This window comes from Porites lutea, chromosome 2 (genome assembly GCF_958299795.1).
Source record: "Porites lutea chromosome 2, jaPorLute2.1, whole genome shotgun sequence".
NCBI lineage: Eukaryota > Metazoa > Cnidaria > Anthozoa > Scleractinia > Poritidae > Porites > Porites lutea.
The window spans coordinates 24,668,731-24,692,242 of NC_133202.1; the positions used below are offsets into that span (position 1 = coordinate 24,668,731).

Genomic DNA, 23,512 nt, shown 5'->3' on the forward strand with positions numbered 1-23,512 from the left:
ATGACATTTCCAACCAAAGAAGAAGTCAACTTTGCACTCCGGCTTGAAAACTTTGACCTGCCAAACAATGGCAAAGAGTCAAGCTACGCCAGTACAAAGACCGGTTGTCGTTTGCCAGATGTCCAGACCTTACATAACCAGAATCACTTAGTCTTGGCTGGAGTCATGAGGGGTGAACCTTCAGCGTCAAACGACCTCATCTTTCCTCTTCATCATTTCTTTGTAGATCGTATTTATGAGAAATGGCTTCGCAAGTTCAAGAAGAACGCTTCGGTTCTTTCAAGTTACGATGCACCCATCGGACACAACAAAGATGACGTCATTGTACCAATTTGTCCTGTGTATACTCATCAACAGATGTTTAAGAAGTCTTTCGAGTTCGGTTATGACTACGACGATGTTGACGAGAATGGTAAGTATACATTAAGTTTCTACATGACCTTCCTTTACTTTTTCCTTTAACTTGAATGCGATTAAGTGTAATTGTAGTGAATCCCTTTGAGGGAAAATAAATTTTATGACACTCGAACCCCGCTGTGCGGACACCCACCGTTAATTACGAACAGTTTTCTTTGTTCCCGGGGAAAGCCATTTCCTCTCTTAGATTCAATCCCTTGGGAGTTCAGATAGCCCCAAAAGAAACTGAAAACAATGCTTCTGCAAAACTTTGGGGTGACAAACAAAGAGTATTATGTGTATGTTATGGCATTTTCTGTGGTGGTCAATAGTCGTTATTGTGAAAAACCGACACGTTCTTCTTTTCAGTAAACAAATATAAATTTCTAATAATTATGTTAGGAGGGAGAAACCAACATTGAACATGCAGCTTAATCATCTGAGCTTACTCTTCTGTTTTAACTGGATTTTACTTTTACTGTCATCATCATCATCAATATCGTGATCGTTATCATTGCTTATTTTCTTTATTTTTGGTACATATTATTATACCCTTGAAGAGATTGAAAACGTTACGTTTTTCGCTAATGTGCTATATATGTTACCTTACGCTTATTCAGGATAGCGTTACGTAGATTCAAACAGACCCTAGTCCAGCTTAGGTTGCGTAGCAGGCGCCCATTGCCTCCAAGCGCCTTCTGTACAGGCTACATTTAGCTTGCATTTGTATGGTTTGTTTTATTAATTCAGACCACGTGTTGTTCTCCAGGGAATTTGCCTTTTGTCCTTTCATAAATTGCGCATACTAATGCACGTGGATGCATAGAAAAACCTCTCGGAGCAAAGGAGAGGACCAACAACAAACTTAACTCACATATGGCGTCGACGCCGGGATTTGAACCCGGGTCACATTGGTGAGAGAGGAGTGATCTCATCACTGCGCGGGAAGAGAAGATTACATAAGAGTAGGGCTGACAATATTCAAAACAGAGAGCTAAGCTGAGCTGAGCAGAGTAGTGTAGAGTATAGTAGAACACAAAAGAAGTGCAGTTAGCCTTCAGTTAATCAAAAATACAGTGTATAGGGTTCTGTTAGCTCAGCCCTGGATATATTGCGTCACCGTGGACTCCTCAAGTGTATCGCTGCGATTTTACTTTGGATATTTTGATCATCCTAAAATGTCGAACAAACTGTGTGTCCCTTTGAATAATTTAAGGCAGCATAGTTCTATCAATATAACCTCCCGCCCCTCGATACCCGTAAAGGTCAATATGTCTATCATATTACCCTTTCTGTGCTGTCCACTACAGCATTTCATCCAATATGAGAAAGTGAATGCGATTTAGTCCGGTGGCTTAGTGCAAAATTTTAGCGAGATCTATACAGAGTGGACAAAAGCACCAAACTTTGCATGGTTGTAGCTTAGTGCATGTTAGTCAATATTAGGATCGGTGCCCACAGCTACCTCTTCAGGATTTGCAGCAACCGCTCGCTGAAGTTCTTCAACAATCTTTCATGATGGGTGCCCTGTGCTGAAAATTGCAATCCCTTATTTTTTGCCATTTTTTGATGAAAATCACATATAAAGAGGCAAGTAGATGGAAAAAGAAACTGTATTAATACTATTATTATTGAAACCGATGACTAAAATAAGTCAACTTAATGATATAGCAATAATGATATACCATGGTGGGTCCCCTGTGCTAAGAATATCAATTCCTTGTTTTTTGCCACTATATTAATGAAACATGAAAATGAGAAAAAGAAATTGTATTATCTTATTATTAAAACCAATGATAAAAAGAAGTCAACTAAATGGAAAATCCAAAGAAGATGTTTTCAGACGCGTACTCAGTCCCAAATGGCATTTCAAGATGGTGGCTTGAAGGTGTCTTTTAATGGACTGTAAGTATCCGTTAGAATATATTGCCGTTTTGGAGGGGAATTGTGTACAATTTGAATCACTTTCTATAGCGCTCATATCCTAAGCTCATGGTGGTTTACAATGTTAAAGAGGAAAAATATATATCTCTCGAGCATGAAATAACATATATTAAAATCTATTTGCAATTCACAAAGAACAAGAGAAGGGAACAAAAATTAAAATGTTTTAAAAATATTTTGCCATTAAAGTTTGTATATGATGATAATAAGTCAAAAAAAAAACTGAATATACATTCTATAAGTTTAGTTATATGATCTGCAGATATTAAAGACGTTTTGACTTACTCTCTAAAAATTGCGTAAAAAGATATGTTCTCAGTCCTTTCTTTAAACTAGCTAAAGATGGTAACTTGCGCAAATCTAGCTAATGGTAGTGAGTTCCACAGTTTAGGGGCGCACTCCGAAAAAGCTTTGTCCCCGTGAGTTTTCGAGGTTGTTCTAACAGCTGCTGAGATGCAGACCACATGTTCCTGGAGCGCCTTTGATAACTAAGTCTGTCTGCTAGATAGCTAGGTGGAAGGTTATTAAGTGATTTGAAAACTGACTAAAGAAGTTTAAAAAGAACATGATAACTAACAGGAAGCCGGTGAAGGTCAAATGGATAATGTGTCCAAAAAGCCTTTACAAGTCCGACCTGGGGGTAGTGAATTGCAATTAATAGTCTATTTTGGAAGTACTAAAAGCATGTACAGAAATTTCGCTAGACTCCTGTGTGATACACTTTCTTATCTTTGATAAGTTCCTGAGCTGGTACAACGATAATCTGGCGGTGGTTCTTAGCCCAGCATTGCCCATAATGACGTCGCTAAAGAATGGACGAGTACGGTTCATCGACAAGATAAGCACGATTTCAGTCTTATCGTGATTGAGTTTCAGCTCGTTTCTACACACCACGATGGAAATTAGTTGGGATCGTTGTCATATTTATCATATTTACCAAGGGTGAGAATCGAAAAGAGAGAATCTGAGAAACCAACTGGTTTAACGGCACAATTATTTATAGAACGCTCCTTGACAATTCAAGTTACTAGAATTCAAGAAAGAGGACTGTACGTGTTCTTGTTGCAATTACGTTTGATATTGAAATCACTACAGTGGTAAACAAATGTAAAGTGGCATCAATCCTGTCTCCTTGCGTCCAAGTTAGAAAAAGTAAAGTAAAAAACGAGAAACAAGCATGTTGAAGCAGACCAGAAACAGCAAGTTGTAGATTGTGGCACCAAACAAGCTTTGAAGACTAACACTAGTGGCGCTGCAAAGTGTGTGCCTTTGTATGTAACGAATACAGCTTATGAAGTTCGGCCAGTAGAAAGAAATGTGTATCATTCTCCACTGCATTTGCTATGTACTCAGTGAGTTCAATAAATGCTCATGATTTACTTAATTCCTCGTCTTCCTCGGCCTTCCAAGGTGCTTCACTTTTCTTCTTGCGTTCCTCAGACATGTATTCTTATTTCGCAAGTCAGTTAAACAGCGCGTATTATATTTTGAATCTATGGCAATCACACCACCGCCAAATATTCTTGGAGGGCCATAGTCCAGTAAATCGTTGGCAATACGTCTTAGGTTTCTGTCGGCTTTCAATGTATAGAAACTGTATAGGTGGTTGCCATCATCTTCGTTTCATGTCACACACTTTGCGGTCTCACTGGTGTCAACCTTCCGAGCTCGTTTGGTACCACAATCTACAACCTCCTGTCTTTCTGTTTCTGGTCTGCTTCAACATGCTTGCTTTTCCTTTCTCTTGCTTTTTCTAACTTGGACTTACTAAACTTGAGGTGACAGGATTGCTTCTTTGCATTTTTACTACTGTAGTGATTTCAATATCAAACTTAATTGCAACAGGAAAACAGTCCTCTTTCCTGAATTCTAGTACATTTGCAAGGAGCGTTCTATAAATGCTTGTACGGTTAAACCAATGGGCTTCTCAGATCTTCTTCTGTTGATTCTTGACAAATATGACAACGATGCCAGTTGATATCCATCCTGGTGTGTAGAAAACATCTCGGCTTCAGAAACCTTTAACTAACCAGTAAGAAAACAAATTCAGAATAGTCATTCATAATCGGCACAAAATATGAAGCGAAAATGTGGCTTTCGATAACACATTTATCGCCAAGAAGAGCTTAAAACTTCACTTAAACCAGTAGTGATTCAAACTGTACACAATTTCCCTTAAAAAACGACAATTTATTCTAGCGGATTATTACAATCCATGAAAAGACACCTTCAAGCCGCCATCTTGAAAGGCCATTTGGGACAGAGTACGCATATGAAAAAGTCTTCTTTGGATCTTCCATTTAGTTGACTTGCTTTTTGTCGTTGGTTTCAATAATAATACAATTTCTTTTTGATTTTCAAGTTTCATCAAAATAATAGCAAAAAACAAGGAACTCATATTCTTAGCACAGGGTACCCACCATGGCATATCATTATTGCTATATCATTAAGTTGACTTGTTTTAGTCACCGGTTTTAATGATAATAGTATTAATACAGTTTCTTTTTCCATCTACTTGCCTTTTTATGTGATTTTCATCAAAAAATGGCAAAAAACAAGGGATTGCAATTTTCAGCACAGGCCACCCATCATGGAAGGTTGTTGAAGAACTTCAGCGAGCAGTTGCTGCAAATCCTGAAGAGGTAGCTGTGGGCACCGATCCTAATATTGACTAACATGTCCTAAGCTACAACCATGCAAAGTTTGGTGCTTTTGTCCGCTCTGTATAGATCTGAGCCTTTAGCCACCTGACTAATTTGACAGCAAATTTGTGCTTCTCTTTCGAAGAATCGAGTTTTTAATACGAGACTCCATTACAGCCCCAAATAAAGTAGACCATTTAGACAAGACAGGATTACCTTAAGGACAGCATAGTTTATCAACTAAGAACTGAGTTCTAGACGGAATCCACCAGGAAATTGAGTAATTTTAATTTTCAGTGGAGCGACACAAATCGCCTGAACTGTAAGTATCCTGGAGAGTCCCATACAAGTTACTGTAACGTTGTTACAGTAATTTATGGGACTTTGGGAGCACCTCAGGCCGTATGCGAGCGAGACGTTATAATCCTTTTTTCATGACACGAATTTGCAATACAAATGCGTTTACCAGTCTATACTTGCCATCAAGTTGTAATAAATGCGTCTCAATTTGATTTTCGCGAGAAGAATGAGGCTTGTGTTTATTTACTGCCGACTGGTTTGCAACAGCACGCACTTTGGGAAACGAGATAATTTAAAATTATTTGACTCGATAATGACGGTGAAGACTCTAGTTTGAGGGAAATAGTCTTAGTTTATAGCTGTTTATTGTTCTACAGTCGATCCAAATCTTTTGTTCAGGCCTTAGAAACAAAAACGGAATCAATTGTTTTGTGATGCCTATATTAAAAAAAGGAGAGAATTCTTTACATACAAGAGACAATTCTTACAAGTTTCGACATTTTCTTTTCTTGGCTTTGCAAAATTTACAATTAAAACAACCACTGAATTGGTTCAATTCTACACTTTAAATATTGAGAATAAAGAACACCATATGTTGAGAGTAAAGATGTTAACCAAAATAATTATGGCAATCTTTTTTTCAGTGTATTCAGTTGGTGGAAAATCAACATATTCTGATTAATTTCTATTTGTCTTTTTTGGGGATTCTCTGGACATGCTCCTGCATGTGTAGAATTGAAAAAATGTGGAAAACTAAATTCTCAGAATCGCAGTTTCCGGCTTTCTGGGAATTGAATAAATTGATGTTAAGGTCAATTTTCATTAATATTTTTTCCGTGGGTAAATTCTCGCCTTATATATGGCTGGTATTAAAGTGCAATTGACCTTTTATATGTATTCTGCGTAATTCTACTTTGAGGGAAACTATCAAATATTCAAATCATTAAAAAAAATTTAATACCCGGCGTGAAACACACAAGCTTCTTATCATTATACACAACATAAGCAAGGAAAAAGCACGTTTTAAGAGACAAAAAGAAAAAAACTTGAAATAACTAGAGGGAACGGAATGTATGGTTATCGGCTCGTAGCGGAGTAAAATTGTAGTTTGTGGCATCACTCAAGGTGTTAAGGACTGAACGACAATATTTTGTGCTTCAATGCTAAAAATAAAAAGAATATTTGAGAATGGTAAGAGGTCGAATAAAACCATACAGTGGCTGGTCTCCTAGCAGATCCTCTTTTCACATGGCAGTCCACTGAAAGCCCTCACTTTCCCAGTTGGGTGAGTTGGACACGTGGCTTTCTCATATTGACCAGTTTGTCTTGCTAAGGAATGTATTTTACTTTTAATGGCCAACTAAAAGGGAAAAAGTTTCTCTGGACGGTGTTTTTCTTCTTCTATTTCTTCTTTTTTTGCTTGAATTTTTCAGGCAATTCAGCCTGTATAAAATGTTTTTGTTTTTTTTTCTAATCCCTCTCCATACTTCCCTGACACAGTGTAAGCTTCACACGAGGATATTTACCCGGTATTTTTTCTTTCGCTTGCACCGTAGACCATTTTAATCGTGACTTAAGCGAAACGAGCAAACTACAAAAGAGAAAACCTGCAAAAAGTAAACCTGGTCTGACAGGTTTAAGAGGATCACTGACCCCAGACTTGACATCACGTGTTTTAGAAATGAAAGAGAAACTGTGGTTGGCAGGTAAATTCCCCGTCCTAGATTATTCTTCAAACCTGTGGGCTGCAGCAGCTTTTTGGCCTGATCGGTTTTCAGTCACAGGATTTCTTTGGAGTATGATTTCTATGAACCCATTTCACGTGTCTTGGACCAATGTTTTTTAAAGTTTACTTTAAAAAGTTCTCAGTGTTTGAAATATGCAGAGTAGGCGGTGCTATGTCAACTAATATGTAAACTTTGCTCGAGCGCGAAGCATTTTAAACACATGCAGGAAAAAAGTCACTTTGAATGTGCATTTTGTTGATCTAGTCTGAGTTTTCACAAAATGGTAAATAAAAACAAATGAAAAACGCCTCAGCGCACAAATCCAGTCCATACCGTCCTTGCGGCGGCTGCGATTTTCAGTAGGATGAGAGCCTGGGGACGAGGTGCACTTCCAATAAACAAAATGGATTGGCTCTGTTGGGTCAGTCAGTTGGGCTATACACAGCTTTGTGTTGTACATGGAACCGTCTCATTGCGCGGTAAGAAGGATGGAGAAGGAGAGCTACAACTTTGGTTTCGTGCGATGTTCAACGATTGCCGCATTTTATATGCCAGTAGGATAGCGGGGCATGACGAGATGGTATGTGAGTTATTGATGTTTTTCCTCTTTCACTTCCGAGATTGCACTGACAAAATCAGCAAAATCAAAACGTTATCAACAGAGAAGTCGAAATTTCATTTCGTCCAATACTGAAAACAAATAGTACCATCGTGAGAGTACTGATAGAGGGGTTTCGTCTAGGGGCTCAAGAGTTAGAACTAAATTTTATAGATCCATGACTCTAGGAGTGAAAGGGTTTTAAATATATAATTTAACAATACAATTATAATAAACTGGTTCAAGACTTCAGAGGTAGTGCATGGTTTTATTACTACAGCTCTGTTTCGTGTGGCCAAAAGATGACCACACTCATCGGGTAATATCAACGATTGACCGTTAGATTACAACAACTGGCAAAAAGGCGGAAATAAGGTTGCTATGAGATATAAAACAGCGTTATGTTATCGTATAAATCATGTGATTGCTATTTATAATTTGGAAGATTGTGTTACTTTATCATAAAGTTCCGTGAGGAGGTAAGCCCCGGGAGGGAAGGGTTACTTCCCTCTATAAGAGGCTAATAGGAATGTGCCGCTGGATGGGGTCGCATTTTCACAACTGGACTGACTATAGAGGGGTCGAAATTTCAGTAGAGTTACTCGAATGGGGTGGCACATTTTGGGATTTTTTGGGGTAAGACAGATCTTCATATTTACGGTTAGCAAACTTACCAGAATGTTTCCACTGTAGGTGAAAAGTAAAGTGCTCTTCATTCAGTGATTATTTGCCCAAAAGTGGCTAAGATGGGGTCTATAACTGGTCACAGAATAGACTATAATGGGGTAGGGGCTCTGAGAGGCTAGCGGCACATACCCAGCAAAAATGTAGCCAAGTACCCCCCCCCCCCCCCCTCCCTGGTATTAAGCGGACACCTTCGGGACCTTCCCAAGTGTCCTCTTTTTATAAAGGTTTGTAAAAATTGCGCAATGTTTGTTAACGATTAACATTCAACGGTTACTCTGTACTGTGATTAAGCCATGTTGTTGAGGAAACTAAGGAAGCTAAGGAAGCTGTGCTGTACTTTGCGCAACACTTTAGGTGAACTTTGATCGCGGATGACGATTATACTGCCGAATATCGGTGTAATATGCAGTTAATTGACCTCTAAATGTATTGATTTATCTCTATTAATCGACTACAGTACGTATTTCAAGGAAGTAATCCAATACTACCTCTCCTTACTTTTTTCAGTTTGTAATTATGCCTGAAACTACAATGAAGGCCACCAAGGATACAGTTACAATTAAAGAGCTAAAAGACTGGTGGGGTCACGAAGGACAAACTGTTCAACTAAAAGATGCTGATCCAAATGAGCTTCAGCTTTTTATTGAAAAAATGCCCGTCCCAATCAAAGGTGAGAGTGTTCAAAGTAATTTCCAAAATTTTGTTTAAGTTTTGGTTTTGGAATAAAGAGGTACATGGTTGAACCTCTGTACAAATGTATGGAAACAGGCAGATCCTTTTTTTTTTGGTATTAAGTCTTTAAATAAAAAGACGAATACGGGTTAAACTTACTGTATTTACGAAGGTTTATAAAAACAGGTAGCTCAAGCTTATGGCTAGAGTAGTTAGTTTGGTGTTTTTGAATTGAGAAGCGTACGGTTAAACACGTACATTTGTGTGGATAGCTGGGCTTAAATATTTATAATTGATGAGTGAAATATCCATATATAACAAGACAGAATATTAACGCTTATAAATTTTGTCGACCGGGAATCTTCGCGTCAAAACATTGTTCGCTGTTAACAGTGTCAAGAGGGGTAGACTACTAGAACAACATTGATCTTCTTTTTTAAAGCAACAAAGAAGAGCATGATATCCGGCCGGCCCCTATTCTAGTGATTTGGAGTAAAAAAAAATCAGATCATATTTAAGACTAAATGAAAGCTTTGAGTCAACTGCATTAGTCTGTAATTCACAAATCGATTGATGAAAATTGCTTCCTCGCCTCATTTTTCTCGCGCGCTGGCGGTTCCGCCGCCAAAATTTCCCCTCAGATCTTGAATCGTCCTCAGTAGTTTTCTTATCAAAAATGTAGTTTACGTCATAGAAAGTGCTTTGTGCGGGGTTATATTCACGAGCTTGTTTGTGTCAAAACCCGAACGAGCGAGATACGAGCGAGTGAGGGCTTTTGACACAAACAACTCGTGAATATGACCTTGTACAAAGCACTTCCTAAGACGTGAGCTGTTTATTACACATATTAGGAAAGTTTTCACTGAAATAGTTCTCTTAATGTAACACATAAGCTTATTACTATTAAAAGAGCAAATCACAAATGCTGACATGCAAATGCAAATTTAATAGCAATGGCAAATCTCGCAGCACATCCTTAGTCCTCATCGTGCAGAACAGAAAATGTACTTACAAAAGTTTAATCTAGTATGACGTTACAAAAGACAGACCTCAGCGATGTGGGCTCGTATAGAGGAGTTCACGCTCATAGTTGCATCATAGGTAATCAGGGCAAGATGGAGGGAAATTCAAAGATTTGTATTGGAATTCAAAGCCCGCTAATTCTTCCTGAATTCATATATTTGATGCTTGATTTTCCCATACATTTTCTGTAATTCCACATTATCAAAATTACAGAAAATTTATATGGAAAAATTCAGGTTTTCTAAAAACTCATCACGGATGTCTTTGCACTCCAGATTTAGTGTATTGTTTTTTTGAACTCGTAAGTTACCCTTTTTAAAAGAAACAAAAGCTTAAGTATTTTGGCCAATGTAAACAAATTAGGGCTTGGGAAAGATCATCTTGGAGGGAAAGATAGATGAGAAAAGGAGAAAGGAAGACCGATAAAGTAGTGGGGAGGGGACATGTCACTAACAGAATTAGGAATTAGGAATTTTTTTCTCTTTCCTGAAGCTCTCTCAACAACCGCTGCATATTTTGTTCACGTTGTTGAAACTCCATCAGTTGCCTTTGAGAATTTTTTTCTCGTTCCTGAAGGTCTCTCAAGATTGGCAGTTGGTAAAAACTGTTTCCGCTGTGCGGTAAAAGATGCAACGTCCTATGGGATAAGCAGTTAGAGTAAAAATGCGGGCGTGATTTCAATTTCGGACTGGATCGTGTCGAAACGTTTTGATATCAAATCGACTGATTTAAGGTTCATCTGAACGAAAAAATGAGAGCTCGTTCAAAGAAGGGGCTATTCTTGGACACACATTTCAATATTTTGTGTGAGTTTACAAGCAAGCCATAATTATTTAGTGACAATCGGAGCGAAACGAAATTCTGATTTTCATCTTCTTCATCAGTATCTCTTAACCTTATGTGTCGCTCAGTTTAAAGAGAGGAACGCAGTACATTTAAAATTTTCTTTGAAGTCAAAATTTTTAATTTTTCTTTTTTAGGTGACACTTAATCGGGTTGCCTATGTTACTTGGGTGATTTTCATGATTGCCTTGTTTTCTTTTTGATCATGAATTATCTTTTTAGAAAAAAAACAAAATCTACGCAAAGCAAATTCGCCAAGGCGAACCTCAGAAATAGAAAGTCAGTGGAGGGATTTTCAGCGACGTGAGGAAAACTTCCAGAGACAGAAACGGGAGATGCAGCAACGCGAGCAGGATTTACAAAGGAAACTCAGAGTGGTTAAAGAACGGTATCAGGACTCTCAAAGCCAGCTAACGGATATTGAGCAACATGAACAAAATATGCAGCGGCTGTTGAGAGAACTTCAGGAACGAGAAAAAAATTCTCAAAGGCAACTGATGGAGTTTCAACAACGTGAACAAAATATGCAGCGGTTGTTGAGAGAGCTTCAGGAAAGAGAAAAAAATTCTCAAAGGCAGCTGAGGGAGTTTCAACAACGTGAAGAAAATTCTCAGAGGCAGCTGACGGAGTTTCAACAACGCGAAGAAAATTCCCAGAGGCAGCTGGTGGAGTTGCAGCGGCAACTGAGGGAGATAGGACAGCAGTTGACCAATTGCCGAGGAGAAGTTTCTGAACTACAGTTAAGTCTTTCAACAGCACAGGAAACAATAAATCAATTGCGGAACCAGGAAACACGTGACTGGGTTATTCCCCGGGACGAAATTCAAATAACAGAGAAATACCTTGGGAGGGGAGGATGGGGAATTGTCAATAAGGGAACGTATTGTGGCTGTACTGTAGCAGTGAAACAGATCCATGAGTTGATTCTTTCTCCTCATAACATAAATCTGTTTGAAAGAGAAATGAATATCGCTTCTAAATGCCGCCATCCTCACTTACTACAGTTTATCGGCGCTACGAAAGATGAGGGAACTCCTCTGTTTGTGACCGAGCTGATGGAGAAAAGTCTGCGCACTTTGTTGGAGCAGCGGCAACTCCCCGAGACAGAAATAGCCCCCATTTCTCTGGATGTAGCACGTGCCCTGAACTACCTTCATCGAAAGAAACCAGAGCCTATCATTCACCGTGACGTCAGCAGTGCGAATGTGTTGCTATGGCGACAGGGTGACCAATGGAGAGCCAAAGTGTCTGATTACGGCACTGCTAATTTTATACAGCAGACCATGACAGTGGCTCCTGGAGCTATGATTTACAGTGCACCTGAAGCACTTACATCAAACCAAACAGTCAAGGTAAGTTTAAAAAAATATTCAAGACTGTTTACTTACTAAAACTGTACAGCAAGGCTAACAGTGGCAGAAGTGATAAGTAATGTCCACTCCATAAACAATACATATGAAATGACCATATCTTTGTGAGGAGTCTTTGTACCTTGTTCTGCACTTTTTTCACTCTTTTATACATATCTTCTTCATGGATTTGGTCCACGTAATTGGATTCTTTAATTTATCCCTTCTTGTCTCTAAAGACAACAGTCACGGGACAGCAAAAGTTAATTAGTATTTTTAGAAACAAAACATTTAAGCCAAGAACGTACCATGAAGCCTTTTAAGGATCTGTTGTTTTCTAGGCTTTTCTTATCCATTTATCGATTTTCATCTATTTTGAATTCTCGAGATTCTCCCTCTCGTGTTATCTTAACTCCTTTTGTAATCAGTACACAACTAATAAGTAATGTCATGTATTATGATTGTTTTTAGGTTGATGTCTACAGCTTTGGTGCTCTTCTTTGTGAAATGTGCATCCGGGAACTTCCAGATCCTAGTAAGCGTGAAGAACAAGTCGTGCTTGTAACGAACGGTGTGTTTCGCGGCCTGGTACGGCGATGCCTGCATAGAGATCCTGGGCCGAGACCAACCGTGCAGGAGATAATCGATGAACTGAAAGATGCCGATGTATCATCTTAATTGTAGAACCAACGGTACACCAAATCATTGATAATCCTGCTGTTTGTTGGAAAGTTTTATAACTTACTGGCAAAGCTGTTCCCTCAGCCTGTTCCAGTAGTCGTTCAGATCGTGGGGAGTGGCGCGCACTTTTCTTTGCGCCTTTCACATTATCTGAATGCCTGTGATGGCTGTGATATGAAAATTGAAGAGGGCCCGGTGCTTTGAGCCTGTGGAGATTGTGAAATTCAGGGTGCCTAGAATATGATGTTTAGGAAAAAAAAATTTTATGCCCAAGAGCAAGATTAAGGCGCCAGGTACCACCGGTCACTGGCTGAGCACAGCCCTTACTGGACATTTGGTAAAAACAGCACTGAACAGTTTCTGAAGATTTAGCACGGCTGGATTTTCGGATATGAAATAAGTATCTCTATGATCGTTAGACTAACAACAATGAAAAATAATAGCTCTATTTTTACATATGTAATACGTTACTTACATAATATATTCTTACACTTTTATATTCAGTATTGCTTTCTTATGCCTGAACTTATGAAGGTCATACAGCCTAAGTAGACCGCAATATAAATCAAAGATAGGAGTAGATAATGTAGCCTGCGTCGCAGACGTAATCTTAATCCGGTTAGTAACGTCTGTGAAGCAAAGCCGAGATCCTTGTTCTGAGCCCTCAGCGGACTGAACGAATTACCGGAAATGCGTTTCGATTCAGTTCTCTTCCACCTGATTGACAAATTAGCAATGGCTTTTTTCAGTAGGTTACTGGCCAATCATAGCGCGTACTTAAATCATGGTACACAGGTGGGGCCCTGAACAAGGATTTCAACGCTGTTTTGCAGACGAACTTAACCAGAGGATTTAGTGCTTTCTGTTCGATTCTTATTTTTGTCTAAGGTTCAATCTTTTCTTTCTTTTGATGGTCGTTGTGCGTTGTGTTTTGGCAAGACTCGTCATATTGTTAGTAGGTAAAAGCGGAAGTGTGCTTTCGCCGAACGTGTTCGCTTTCTCATTTCATCAAGATACAAAAAAATTTGCCTTGTACAATTTCTGAACAAAGTTATTAAAAGCAATACTTTGATCTTTGCAAACTAAGGAGCTGTTTTGAAACAGTCTAGCCCATCTCCTGCCTATGCAAAATACGTAGCCTTTGTTTATTAAGGAAATCCCGAAGACAATTAATGCGGAAGTTTACCCGTTCAAACAGTGGATTAAGGTTGAAGGTGGAAATATCACGTTGAGGATAAAAGCTACCGGTAGTCTTCAGTGCTTTAAATACTGCGAGTCTGCAGTTAATTAAAAGACTTGTAATTAATTGTTAAGAGACAAAACTGGTACATTTTAACTTGAGTTTTTTCAAATGAATGTCGCTTGGTTTAGCTTGATGTGGAGAGCGCATGTGTCGACAAAAACGATGGGCGCTGCAGATTGCAAAGAGTTTTTACTGACAGAACCAACTAAACGATCTTAAGCATGTTACTGCAGCGTCTACTTGTACTTTTTCTTGTACTGCATCTCACATCAATCCAACCTAACGCTAATGAGAAAATACGTTTCATAACTTTTGACAGCGTATTAAAACCGTCTAAATCCGTGTTTATCATATATGAATATGGTCCCAAGTGTTTCGATTGAGACGTGTTTCTGAAAAGTAGTGGTTGTTCAAATGCCTATAAGGAGTGAGCTTTAAAAAACATTCGGACCTGTGTCTGATAAATAGTGGTATCGACTACATGTTGACTTGGGAGAGAACCTTGAAGGAATCGGTATCGATGAAAACTTTCCTATGCCTTTTTCGGAAAGCATGAAACATAATGTGAGCCAGCTATTTGTTCTGAAGAGCTTCTTGGTGTAACAAACCAAGCTGTGGAACTGTGAAGGGCAAATACTTTGACAACTGGTACGTCATTTGCACGAGTGAACAAACCCATTTCCCGAGAAAGATTTAGATTTAGTGTTATTCTAGTGTAACCCTTTGAGGGAAAATAAATTTTATGTCACTTGAACCCCACTGTACGGACACCCAACGTTAATTACGGACAGTTTTCTTTATTCCCGACGAAAGCCATTTCCTCTCTTAGATTCAATCCCTTGGGAGTTCAAATGGCCCCAAAAGAAACTGAAAACAATACTTCTGCAAAACTTTGGGGTGACAAACAAAGAGCATTATGGGTATGTTATGGCATTTTTTGTGGTGGTCAATAGTCGTTATTGTGAAAAACCGACACGTTCGTCTTTCCAGTTAACAAATATAAACTTCTCATAATTATATTAGGAGGGGGAAACCAACATTGAACATGCAGCTTAATCATCTGAGCTTACTCTTCTGTTTTAACTGGATTTTACTTTTACTATCATCATCATCATCAATATCGTGATCGTTATCATTACTTATTTTCTTTATTTTTGCTACATATTATTATACCTTTAAAGAGATTGAAAACGTTACGTTTTTCGCTAATGTGTTATATTTGTTACCTTACGCTTATTCAGGATAAGGTTACGTAGATTCAAACAGACCCCAGTCCAGCTTAGGTTGCGTAGCAGGCGCCCATTGCCTCCAAGCGCCTTCTGTACAGGCTATATTTAGCTTGCATTTGTGTGGTTTGTTTTATTAATTCAGGCCACGTGATGTTCTCCAGGGAATTTCCCTTTTGTCCTTTCATAAATTATGCATGCTTAATATGCATGGGATGCACGCGCACAGGACGAAATTAGAAAGAGACAGTTCTCTGAAGTACCAAAATGGGGAAACCGTCGACGCTGGGATTTGAACCTGGGTCAGTTTGGTGAGAATGGGGAAGGTGGAGGGTGCGGGGGCTAGTGCTCTCAGCACTGTTCTCGCCCCTTGCTCCCCAATGTTAGAGAAGATTACATAAGAGTAGGGCTGAGAATATTCGAAACAGGGAGCTAAGCTGGGCATAGCGGAGTAGAGTAGAGTAGAGTAGAACACAAGAGAAGTGCGTTTAGCGTTCAGTTACTAGAAAATACAGTGTATAGGGTTCTGTTAACTCGGCCCTGGATACTTTGAATTTGCGTCACCGTGGACTCCCCAAGTGTATCACTGAGATTTTACTTTGGATAGTTTGAATCCCTGCTATTTTGAGCATTCTACAATGTCGAACCAACTATGTGTCCCTTTGAATAATTTTAGCACAGTTCTATCAATATAACCTCCGTCGATACCCTTAAAGATCAAAATGTGTATCGTGTTACCCTTCCTGTGCAGTTCAGTACAGCATTTTATCAATATGATAAAGAGAATGCGATTTGACATCAAAATTTTCGCTTCTCCTTTGGAGAGTCGAGATTACGAAACGCAAAGTCTTTAAAATCTTAGTTTTTTTGCAACATTCGTTGTTTCATCTTGTTTATTGTTACCGCATTTTCTGTTCTATTTTTTAACTCTCTTGGTCTAGTAAGAGCTGGAGAATATAGCCCCGTTCTACTCTCTTGGTACACATGTATAGTCAATTTCGCTCAAAAGAGTGTCGATCAGGACTAGAATTGAATGGGTGTTTCTTGATGTCGCGGAAGTTTTGGTTGGTTAGTAGTTTCAGTCGTAGACTACGAGTAGTCCCCCATTTGTCTTCAGGGATAGTAAAGTGAGCGAAACGTGAGCGCGCGTGAAAATCACCCCACGCGAGAAAAGGCGTCTCGCCTCTCCCACGTGGGGTGATTTTCACGCGCGCTCGTGTTCCGCTCGCTCTACTATCTCTGAGAAAGAATGGGGGACTACTCGTAGTCTATTTAGTCTTGTTTAGTTTTTAGTTTGGCGATTACATATCACATATGCAACTGCAACTGCAAAAAGAGAGTGCAGACATCAATGTTTAAAAAAAACTAACAGACGGACCAGTGGCCGGAAACAATGGCGGTCTTCACTCATTGTCCTAGCAAACTCTTCTTGCACAAAAAAACTAGCCTTATATCGGTCATAAAAAGGCAGTGTTGCGCCATTATCATAGTCTATAATTATGGACTTATGTAAGAAATCTAAATTATTTGCTATTTGGCACTGAATTTTTCATTGCCATTTCAAAAGTTCACATTTACAAACAAATTCATGTCCAGAAACTCCCAAACAACCATGGCTCGTATCCTTTAGCTTTATAAAGTCTCCAGGTATTTGACCGATAGTGTAGTGCGACCTTTACTTTAAGGGAACGTAGAAATTTGGCAACTTTGCGGCAAACATTAAAAACTCATCATGTGTTCTCCTACCTCCATTTTCGAATGAACATTCGAATTAATCAGGTGATGATATTTATTATGTGAGCCTGAGGAATGGCGAGGTACAAAGCCGTGCATCAATAATCGGTCAGCAGGATAGTGGTCGTCAGATCAAACGTGTCCTGCCAGGTCCAATTAATCATTGTGGTTGTAATTCTTGTCAAATAGACTAGAAAGAGATCTGAGCGATAATAAGAAATTTGTAATAAATATGCACAACCAATAAAACACAAACACAGTACAAACGAACAACAGGTTTAAAAAATTACTTCACAAACTGTGCGGTCTACTCACTTCCTTTTTTTCGTAAAATAAGTCTGTGACTTGCAAAAGTTAATTTTACCGAGAAAAGTCAAGAAACAGATTGTGAGAAATAAAGGACCGGTTTATCTAATGCGCGTATTTTCGTATAAGCATTGTTATCTCAGAAATATTTCCACTGTTATATAACAACTTTCGGAAGTATCTTATTTTAAACTATGAACGAAAATAGTTTCGTATAGTAATTAAGCAACAAACAAACAAAACAAAGATTGATCAGTCACTTTCAAATCAGTTTCGCCCGTCACAAAATGATCGATTGATGCATATTTTCCAAGACCAAATATGCTGGGAGAGTTTTAATTTTTTTTTTTAGAATTAGGAGTTGAAAAGTGATCGTAACTTATGAAGGAGAGTGCATCTAAGTACTTACAATTTGTGAGATTGCGAGCCTTCTTCTGAGTTTCATTTGATCTGATCAAGCGCATGGTTGCCGCCAAGTCCTTGTTCCACAGCTTTGTAGTAATCCACTGTGATTCAGCTTCGCGTCTGGCAGCTTTCTCTGTGCAAAATAATGTTTCCCAAGCAAAAAAGGAAGTTAGACAGATTTGATTAACATAATTATAAGCTATGACCTTAAATAGATTATTCCTTGAGTGTAAATTACTTTTAGTTAAATGCATACTGTACATGTAACATACATGCATGTAGAACAATCTTGGCCCAGTCCCCGCGGCCCAAATACTGGTTCGTCCTCATCCTGGGTTTACTCGAAAACAGGGAAAAGGGCGAAGTTGCAATTCTAACTATTACATAAATTGTCTCGACCCGAATGCCTTATTTAATAGGGGTTATCTCCATCGTTGCAAACCTCGAAATGACGGTAAAAAGCTGCGTTCAGATCAAGCAACAACACATAGGTGGTATTTTTTTCCTCGATTAAAAGATTACATTACAAAGGTTCAGTTTAATGATGAAGTTATGAATATATGAAAATCACAAAAAAGGTTGAGTTTGTTAGCTTGTTTTACAGCATCCCAAATGTAAACCTACAATTTATTAAGAGAAAAGCTTAAAGGAATTTTCCTACACATTCTCAGTGCAATGCAATACAACAAACTACAAGAAAAATTACTTCCCGGACCAGTTTTGTTTACCTGTGCCATGCATATCTCAAACACGCTGATTGGTACATCTGCAAGTCGCTGATACTGTGGCCGTTTTGCTGTTTGCCGTCGAACACTACTTGGCTTACGTAAGCCAGCAGATACCAAACCTCTATTCCACAGCCTTGCAAGGAACAAGCTTGAGTCAACTGATGGACTAGATTTCTTCGCAAAAATTTAATTTATGAAAAGAAAGAAGCACAATTAACTGAAAGGAAATTTTAAAAAAAGCAACACAACAAATCAGTATAAAAAGCCAGGCCTGCCCAATGAACAAAGAAAACAGAAAATTATATCGAAGTCTCTATTTCTCATCTCTCTCTAATCAGAACTTACTGGAATTATTTCATAGAGAGAAGAGCTCTTTTTCTTTACTTAAAGTTAGCGGCGGAACAACTATCCCTGAAAGCTTTTCAAGGCACCTTGAATTTAAACGACTTAAATGCAGCTGATCAGGTATAAACCGTGTGAAAGTATGTGCTAATACTTAAATTGAGCCTCAAAATCCCACGGCTACAACTAGATTACAACAAAGCTGTTAAAAAAGCTTTGAAAAGTGTTTTAAACTTTGTGGAAACAAATAACGGAACTTGACGTCGTAAGTAACTTCGATTGTGCGCGCCAGAATCGCTTCCGATCCTTAGAAACAAGTAACCATGGAAGCAAAATCGTCCAAACAAATGCGAGTTCAGTTTCAACGACAACCAGATAATTTTAATCCTACACAAATTAAAGAAGTTCTAACACTTTTGAATGAAAAGTTGGCACAGTAGTTTGATAACTTAAAGGCAAAAGCAAAGTTAGCCTGGGAAAGTAACGAATTTCGCGCGTGCCCTTTACTTTTGCTACAAGCTTACGCCATCGAGGAAAATAACGCGAAGAGAACAGATGTGAAAATGACACAAGTTTTACCTTCCTCGTTGAAATTTCCCGAAGCAGTCGAAGTTCCTCACATTGTTAGGAGGAAAATTATGTAGACTAAAAACGTTTTCATTTTGTCAAGAACAACTTTTCTCTTTCCAAAGCGCAACACGACTAAACTTGTTTAGCGACGTGGAACGATAAAAAACCCGTCGTCATAAAGACAAAATAGAATGTTTTCCTGCGCGCGTAAAGTTTATGGAACACTCCTTTATCCTCCTATATAATGCATTACATTGACATCAATTGTAACTGTTCATTTTGTTAACAACAAGGACACTTGCAACATTATTTAAAGGCTACATTTACGATAGAGTCGATTTTTCCGGATTCGTCAACAATATGGAAACTTCACTGAGATACCGAATTCGTTACACGGAGATAGATACTCGACGCGCGTGGGGAGCTAGCTACTGGCCTTATTAGGCTTAAGTGGGCCGGTTTGTACCGCTGAACAGGGTTTTTGAGTGTTAAACAGGGTATACAATTTCACTATTTATAAATAAGCGTTCTTGAGGAGAGAGTCATTTCGGATCGGAAGCCTTTCCAAATAATTAATGCGACGGTTCGCGATGAGTAATCTACATATGTGCTACCAACAATTTTTAATCCAAAACATCTAATTCCATAATGTTTTTTCGATTCTGGATGCAAAAAAAGAACAAATTAGGTTCATAAAATAGGGTCTCTTTTCTCTTTTATTAAACAGGGTTTAAAAATGAACGATTTTTGTCTTTCACCGGGGTCAAGGTTTGAAGGCGCGCCTTGGCGGCACACCTCTACCAAAACGTCCCTTGAGTACCTCATGGAACAGAGTGTCTTCTGGGGTGGTAGCTTTGACGATTGACCGTTAATTTTTACCAATTTTGATGGGTGACGGTCAAATAATAAATAAATTTGCAGATAGCACATCCACAAAGTGGTTCATCGTCTACCTGAGTCCTGGTCAAATCGGAATTTAGAAACGTTGGTTTTTGAGGAGAGGGGAAAACCGGAGTACTCAGAGAAAAACCTCTTGAAGCAAAGGAGAGAACCAACAACAAACTCAACCCACATATGGCGTCGACGCCGGTATTTGAAGCCGGGCCACATTGGTGGGTGACAATCAATCTCACCACTGCGACATCCCTTTCCCAAAACCAAAAACGTTTGACGGTTGACGATCATTGAGAATTGGCGTAATTGAGTCCAAAAGCTAATTAAAAGTAAATATAAACTTCTGTATAGATTAATATGAACTGTTGTGTTTTTTCCAGTTTATATATAAATTCTTTAGGAGCTAGAATCCCGTGAAGATCAGCTGAACTAATAGCGAAATTTGAAAGACCTTGAAACTTTTTTACCGTTAATCTTTATACAGTTTGACAGCTGAAGGTGAAAAAAAAATCTTTTTGACGGTTGATGGTTGCTGAATAGGGAACTTCAGATAGAGACGTTTTCGGGGCGACGGCAACTTCAACCGGACGTGACGTCATCATTTGTTGGATATTGCGCATGCTCTTGCTCACCACCTTGCTGTCGTGGTCCCGTCGGCGACGTGAAACTGGTCTGTTTGGCGTTGTGGCGAAAACGTGAGTATTTACATTCATTCAATCAGGTTTGTTGCGTTTAGCAACCAAAATTTTGCAGATTATCGTTCGTAAATTGTCCTTGTTTTCTTTGAGTCACATTTCAAGCTCGATTTCCAAGCTCTGTCATCTAAACTTACTACATCTTTGAATGTTTCTATGTTTCATGTCACAGGGTCAAGATCCAACTTGGCAAACAGCCAACCGTAAGTGAGCTTTACATGAATGAAGCTTTATAATGTCGTGGGTCGTGGGTAATGGGTAGAGGTCGTGGGTCGTGGGTGTGGGTGTGGGTGTGGGTAAATGTCGTGGGTATAGAAAAAAAAATGATAAAGTAAAATAATTGAAAAAAAAATAAATAGAAACAAGTTGTAAAATATTTATGAAACGAAAATATCCAACTCCTTGATTGCCTTGTTCGTCACGGCCTCTTCTTCGGCCTCTTCCTGACATTTCCTTAGCTACGTGGGACTTGGCTCCCCTTTCACAACATAACTGTATAAAAGACATGTTGCCGATAAAGATTATCCATACCTCAGCTATCGCCGCGAAGTAAACGAAACAGACGTAAATTACACCTGCAACTGGCAGAAAGTATGGTGTTCACTATTAATCTTTATTCGATCGACAATTCCAGTGATCAGCGGAGATTTTTTAGCACGACGGAATGCGATCACCGTGAGAAAGGGGAGGGGAAAAGGACAATTTTGAGGTAATTCATATTTCTGGATAGAAGTCTTTCTTAGGGACGGACCATTAGAAAAATTATGGTGGGGGCGGGCGAAGTACAAAAAAAATATTCGCGCAAGGGAAAATTAAACGAAAAAAACTCAGGCGCGCCAATTAATACTAAAAAAATATTCATGCTATGGCCTAGCTAAAACAAATTCATACAAGGAATTTGATAACGAAAAAAAAAAATTCCTGCGGTTCGAAAATTCCCCTCCCCCCATAACTTTTTTAATGGTCGGTCCCTTAAAGAAGTTTTAGGTCTCTTACCTTACGAAGGAAACACCTTCATTCCCAACATTTCAAGTTAAGCGGCTAGACTGTATGAAAATTTTATTGCCGTACGGAAATACAATTTTCGCGATTCTTGTTTGTTTTGTTTTGTTTTGCTGTAACGATTCGCAATATCATTCCTTAAACTGACAGGACGTTTCAGTCACGAATGTTGACATCTCTGAGAAAAAGCAGTTCAGTTTCCAGTTTTTCTCTAGCCTGCTCCAGGTCTACATAGTGTACAGAGTTTCTTTTATTTTTCACCTAAATCCCTTTTTAAAGCCCGTTTGTACTAGAAGATTCGCTCATTTGCTTTGCTGACCGCGGGGAAGCGGAATAGGACTGGTTTGTACTCGGAGATTTTCGCTTCATGAATTTTATAACTTTTTGCTTTTTAATTTTGTAATTTTTATTATTTTTTTTGGAAGACTATTTTTCACCCACGACATTTGCCCACACCACACCCACGACCCACGACATCTACCCACTACCCACGACCCACGACATTTAGCTACACTCGCTTTACATGGACAATATTGTCCTACGGGCCAAATAAAAAGTATCCAGACAAAAAATATGAACTCCTATATTTTAATTGTGTGTTTTTAGTTCACTCTTGTCCTTAGAGTATTGTACAAATGAAACGCATTGAAAATTATTTAGAATAGTAGGTAATACCATGTACTAACGTGGGAATACTGAAATAAAGTTGTTGTTGTCGTTGTTGTTGTTGCATGCAAGTATTTGCCGGAAATTATTTCAATACCAAACTAAGAATACGGTTCCTTGGTATCATTTTAATGTTCCTGGAATATGCAAGGTTTCGCCTGTGGAGATCATTTGTTTTTCAACGCGAAATTCCGAAATTCTACCTTGCAATCAGCTTCATTCCGCATTTTTTCGAGCGTGAACGGATCGTAACTGTCCCAAAGAAAATCTGGATTTTTGACTTATGATTTTCCCACAAAACGAGAAACTCTTCATCCGATACATGTTGTCTGCAAATATTAATTCTCTTAATTCTTTATGCGACGCCATATTTTCCTCTTCGTTATTCTAGCTGCTAAGGCGCCGTCCTTCTGAGTTCACTTCGATCTTATGTAACGGGACGGCAAGAGACGGCTACCTTAGTTCCAGGCTTTCTCTGCCAGTCCGGTCGCCGTCGCAGGTTTAACGTCTCTTTCTTAAGTTCCCTAATCTTCTGACGGTTGATGACAAATACCATTGAGACCCTCTAGATAAGGGGTGAAAGGTCCCGTCTCACAGCACTTTCACATAATTCGACTCTATGGGACGTAAAAGAACTACCAGGGATGTGGCGAACCTTTGACAGTGATCACCCTAACCTGCCATCAGGCGGTCGTTCTTCCCTTTTTCTGATTGCCTGATCGCAGGTAATGACCACCCCTAGTACCTATCTCTATTGGGGGCATTCAGGAATAATTCCTTCATAATTTACATTGTATAAAACTATACATGCTGCAAGCAGTCTAGCAGTCTCCTCCTTT

At 38.9% G+C, this 23,512-nt stretch overlaps 2 protein-coding genes and 1 long non-coding RNA gene across 3 annotated transcripts; 2 read left to right on the top strand and 1 right to left on the bottom strand.

Moving 5' to 3' along the window:
• Positions 1-1,205, top strand: LOC140925893 (tyrosinase-like). Its single transcript, XM_073375732.1, has 2 exons — positions 1-412; positions 1,147-1,205. Exons 1-2 carry the CDS (start codon positions 1-3, stop codon positions 1,203-1,205), a joined length of 471 nt encoding a protein of 156 aa, XP_073231833.1.
• A 6,110-nt stretch (positions 1,206-7,315) lies between these two features.
• On the top strand, positions 7,316-14,354 carry LOC140928087 (uncharacterized). The gene is made up of 4 exons (XM_073377808.1): positions 7,316-7,589; positions 8,802-8,964; positions 11,055-12,184; positions 12,653-14,354. Exons 1-4 carry the CDS (start codon positions 7,374-7,376, stop codon positions 12,857-12,859), a joined length of 1,716 nt encoding a protein of 571 aa, XP_073233909.1. The 5' UTR covers positions 7,316-7,373; the 3' UTR covers positions 12,860-14,354.
• Positions 14,355-16,936: 2,582 nt separating this feature from the next.
• LOC140928112 (uncharacterized) lies at positions 16,937-18,557 on the bottom strand. Its single transcript, XR_012164612.1, has 3 exons — positions 18,505-18,557; positions 17,781-17,909; positions 16,937-17,267 (listed from the first exon to the last, which is right to left on the bottom strand). It is a non-coding gene; the product is annotated as an uncharacterized lncRNA (long non-coding RNA).
• Between the last annotated feature and the right edge of the window lie 4,955 nt (positions 18,558-23,512).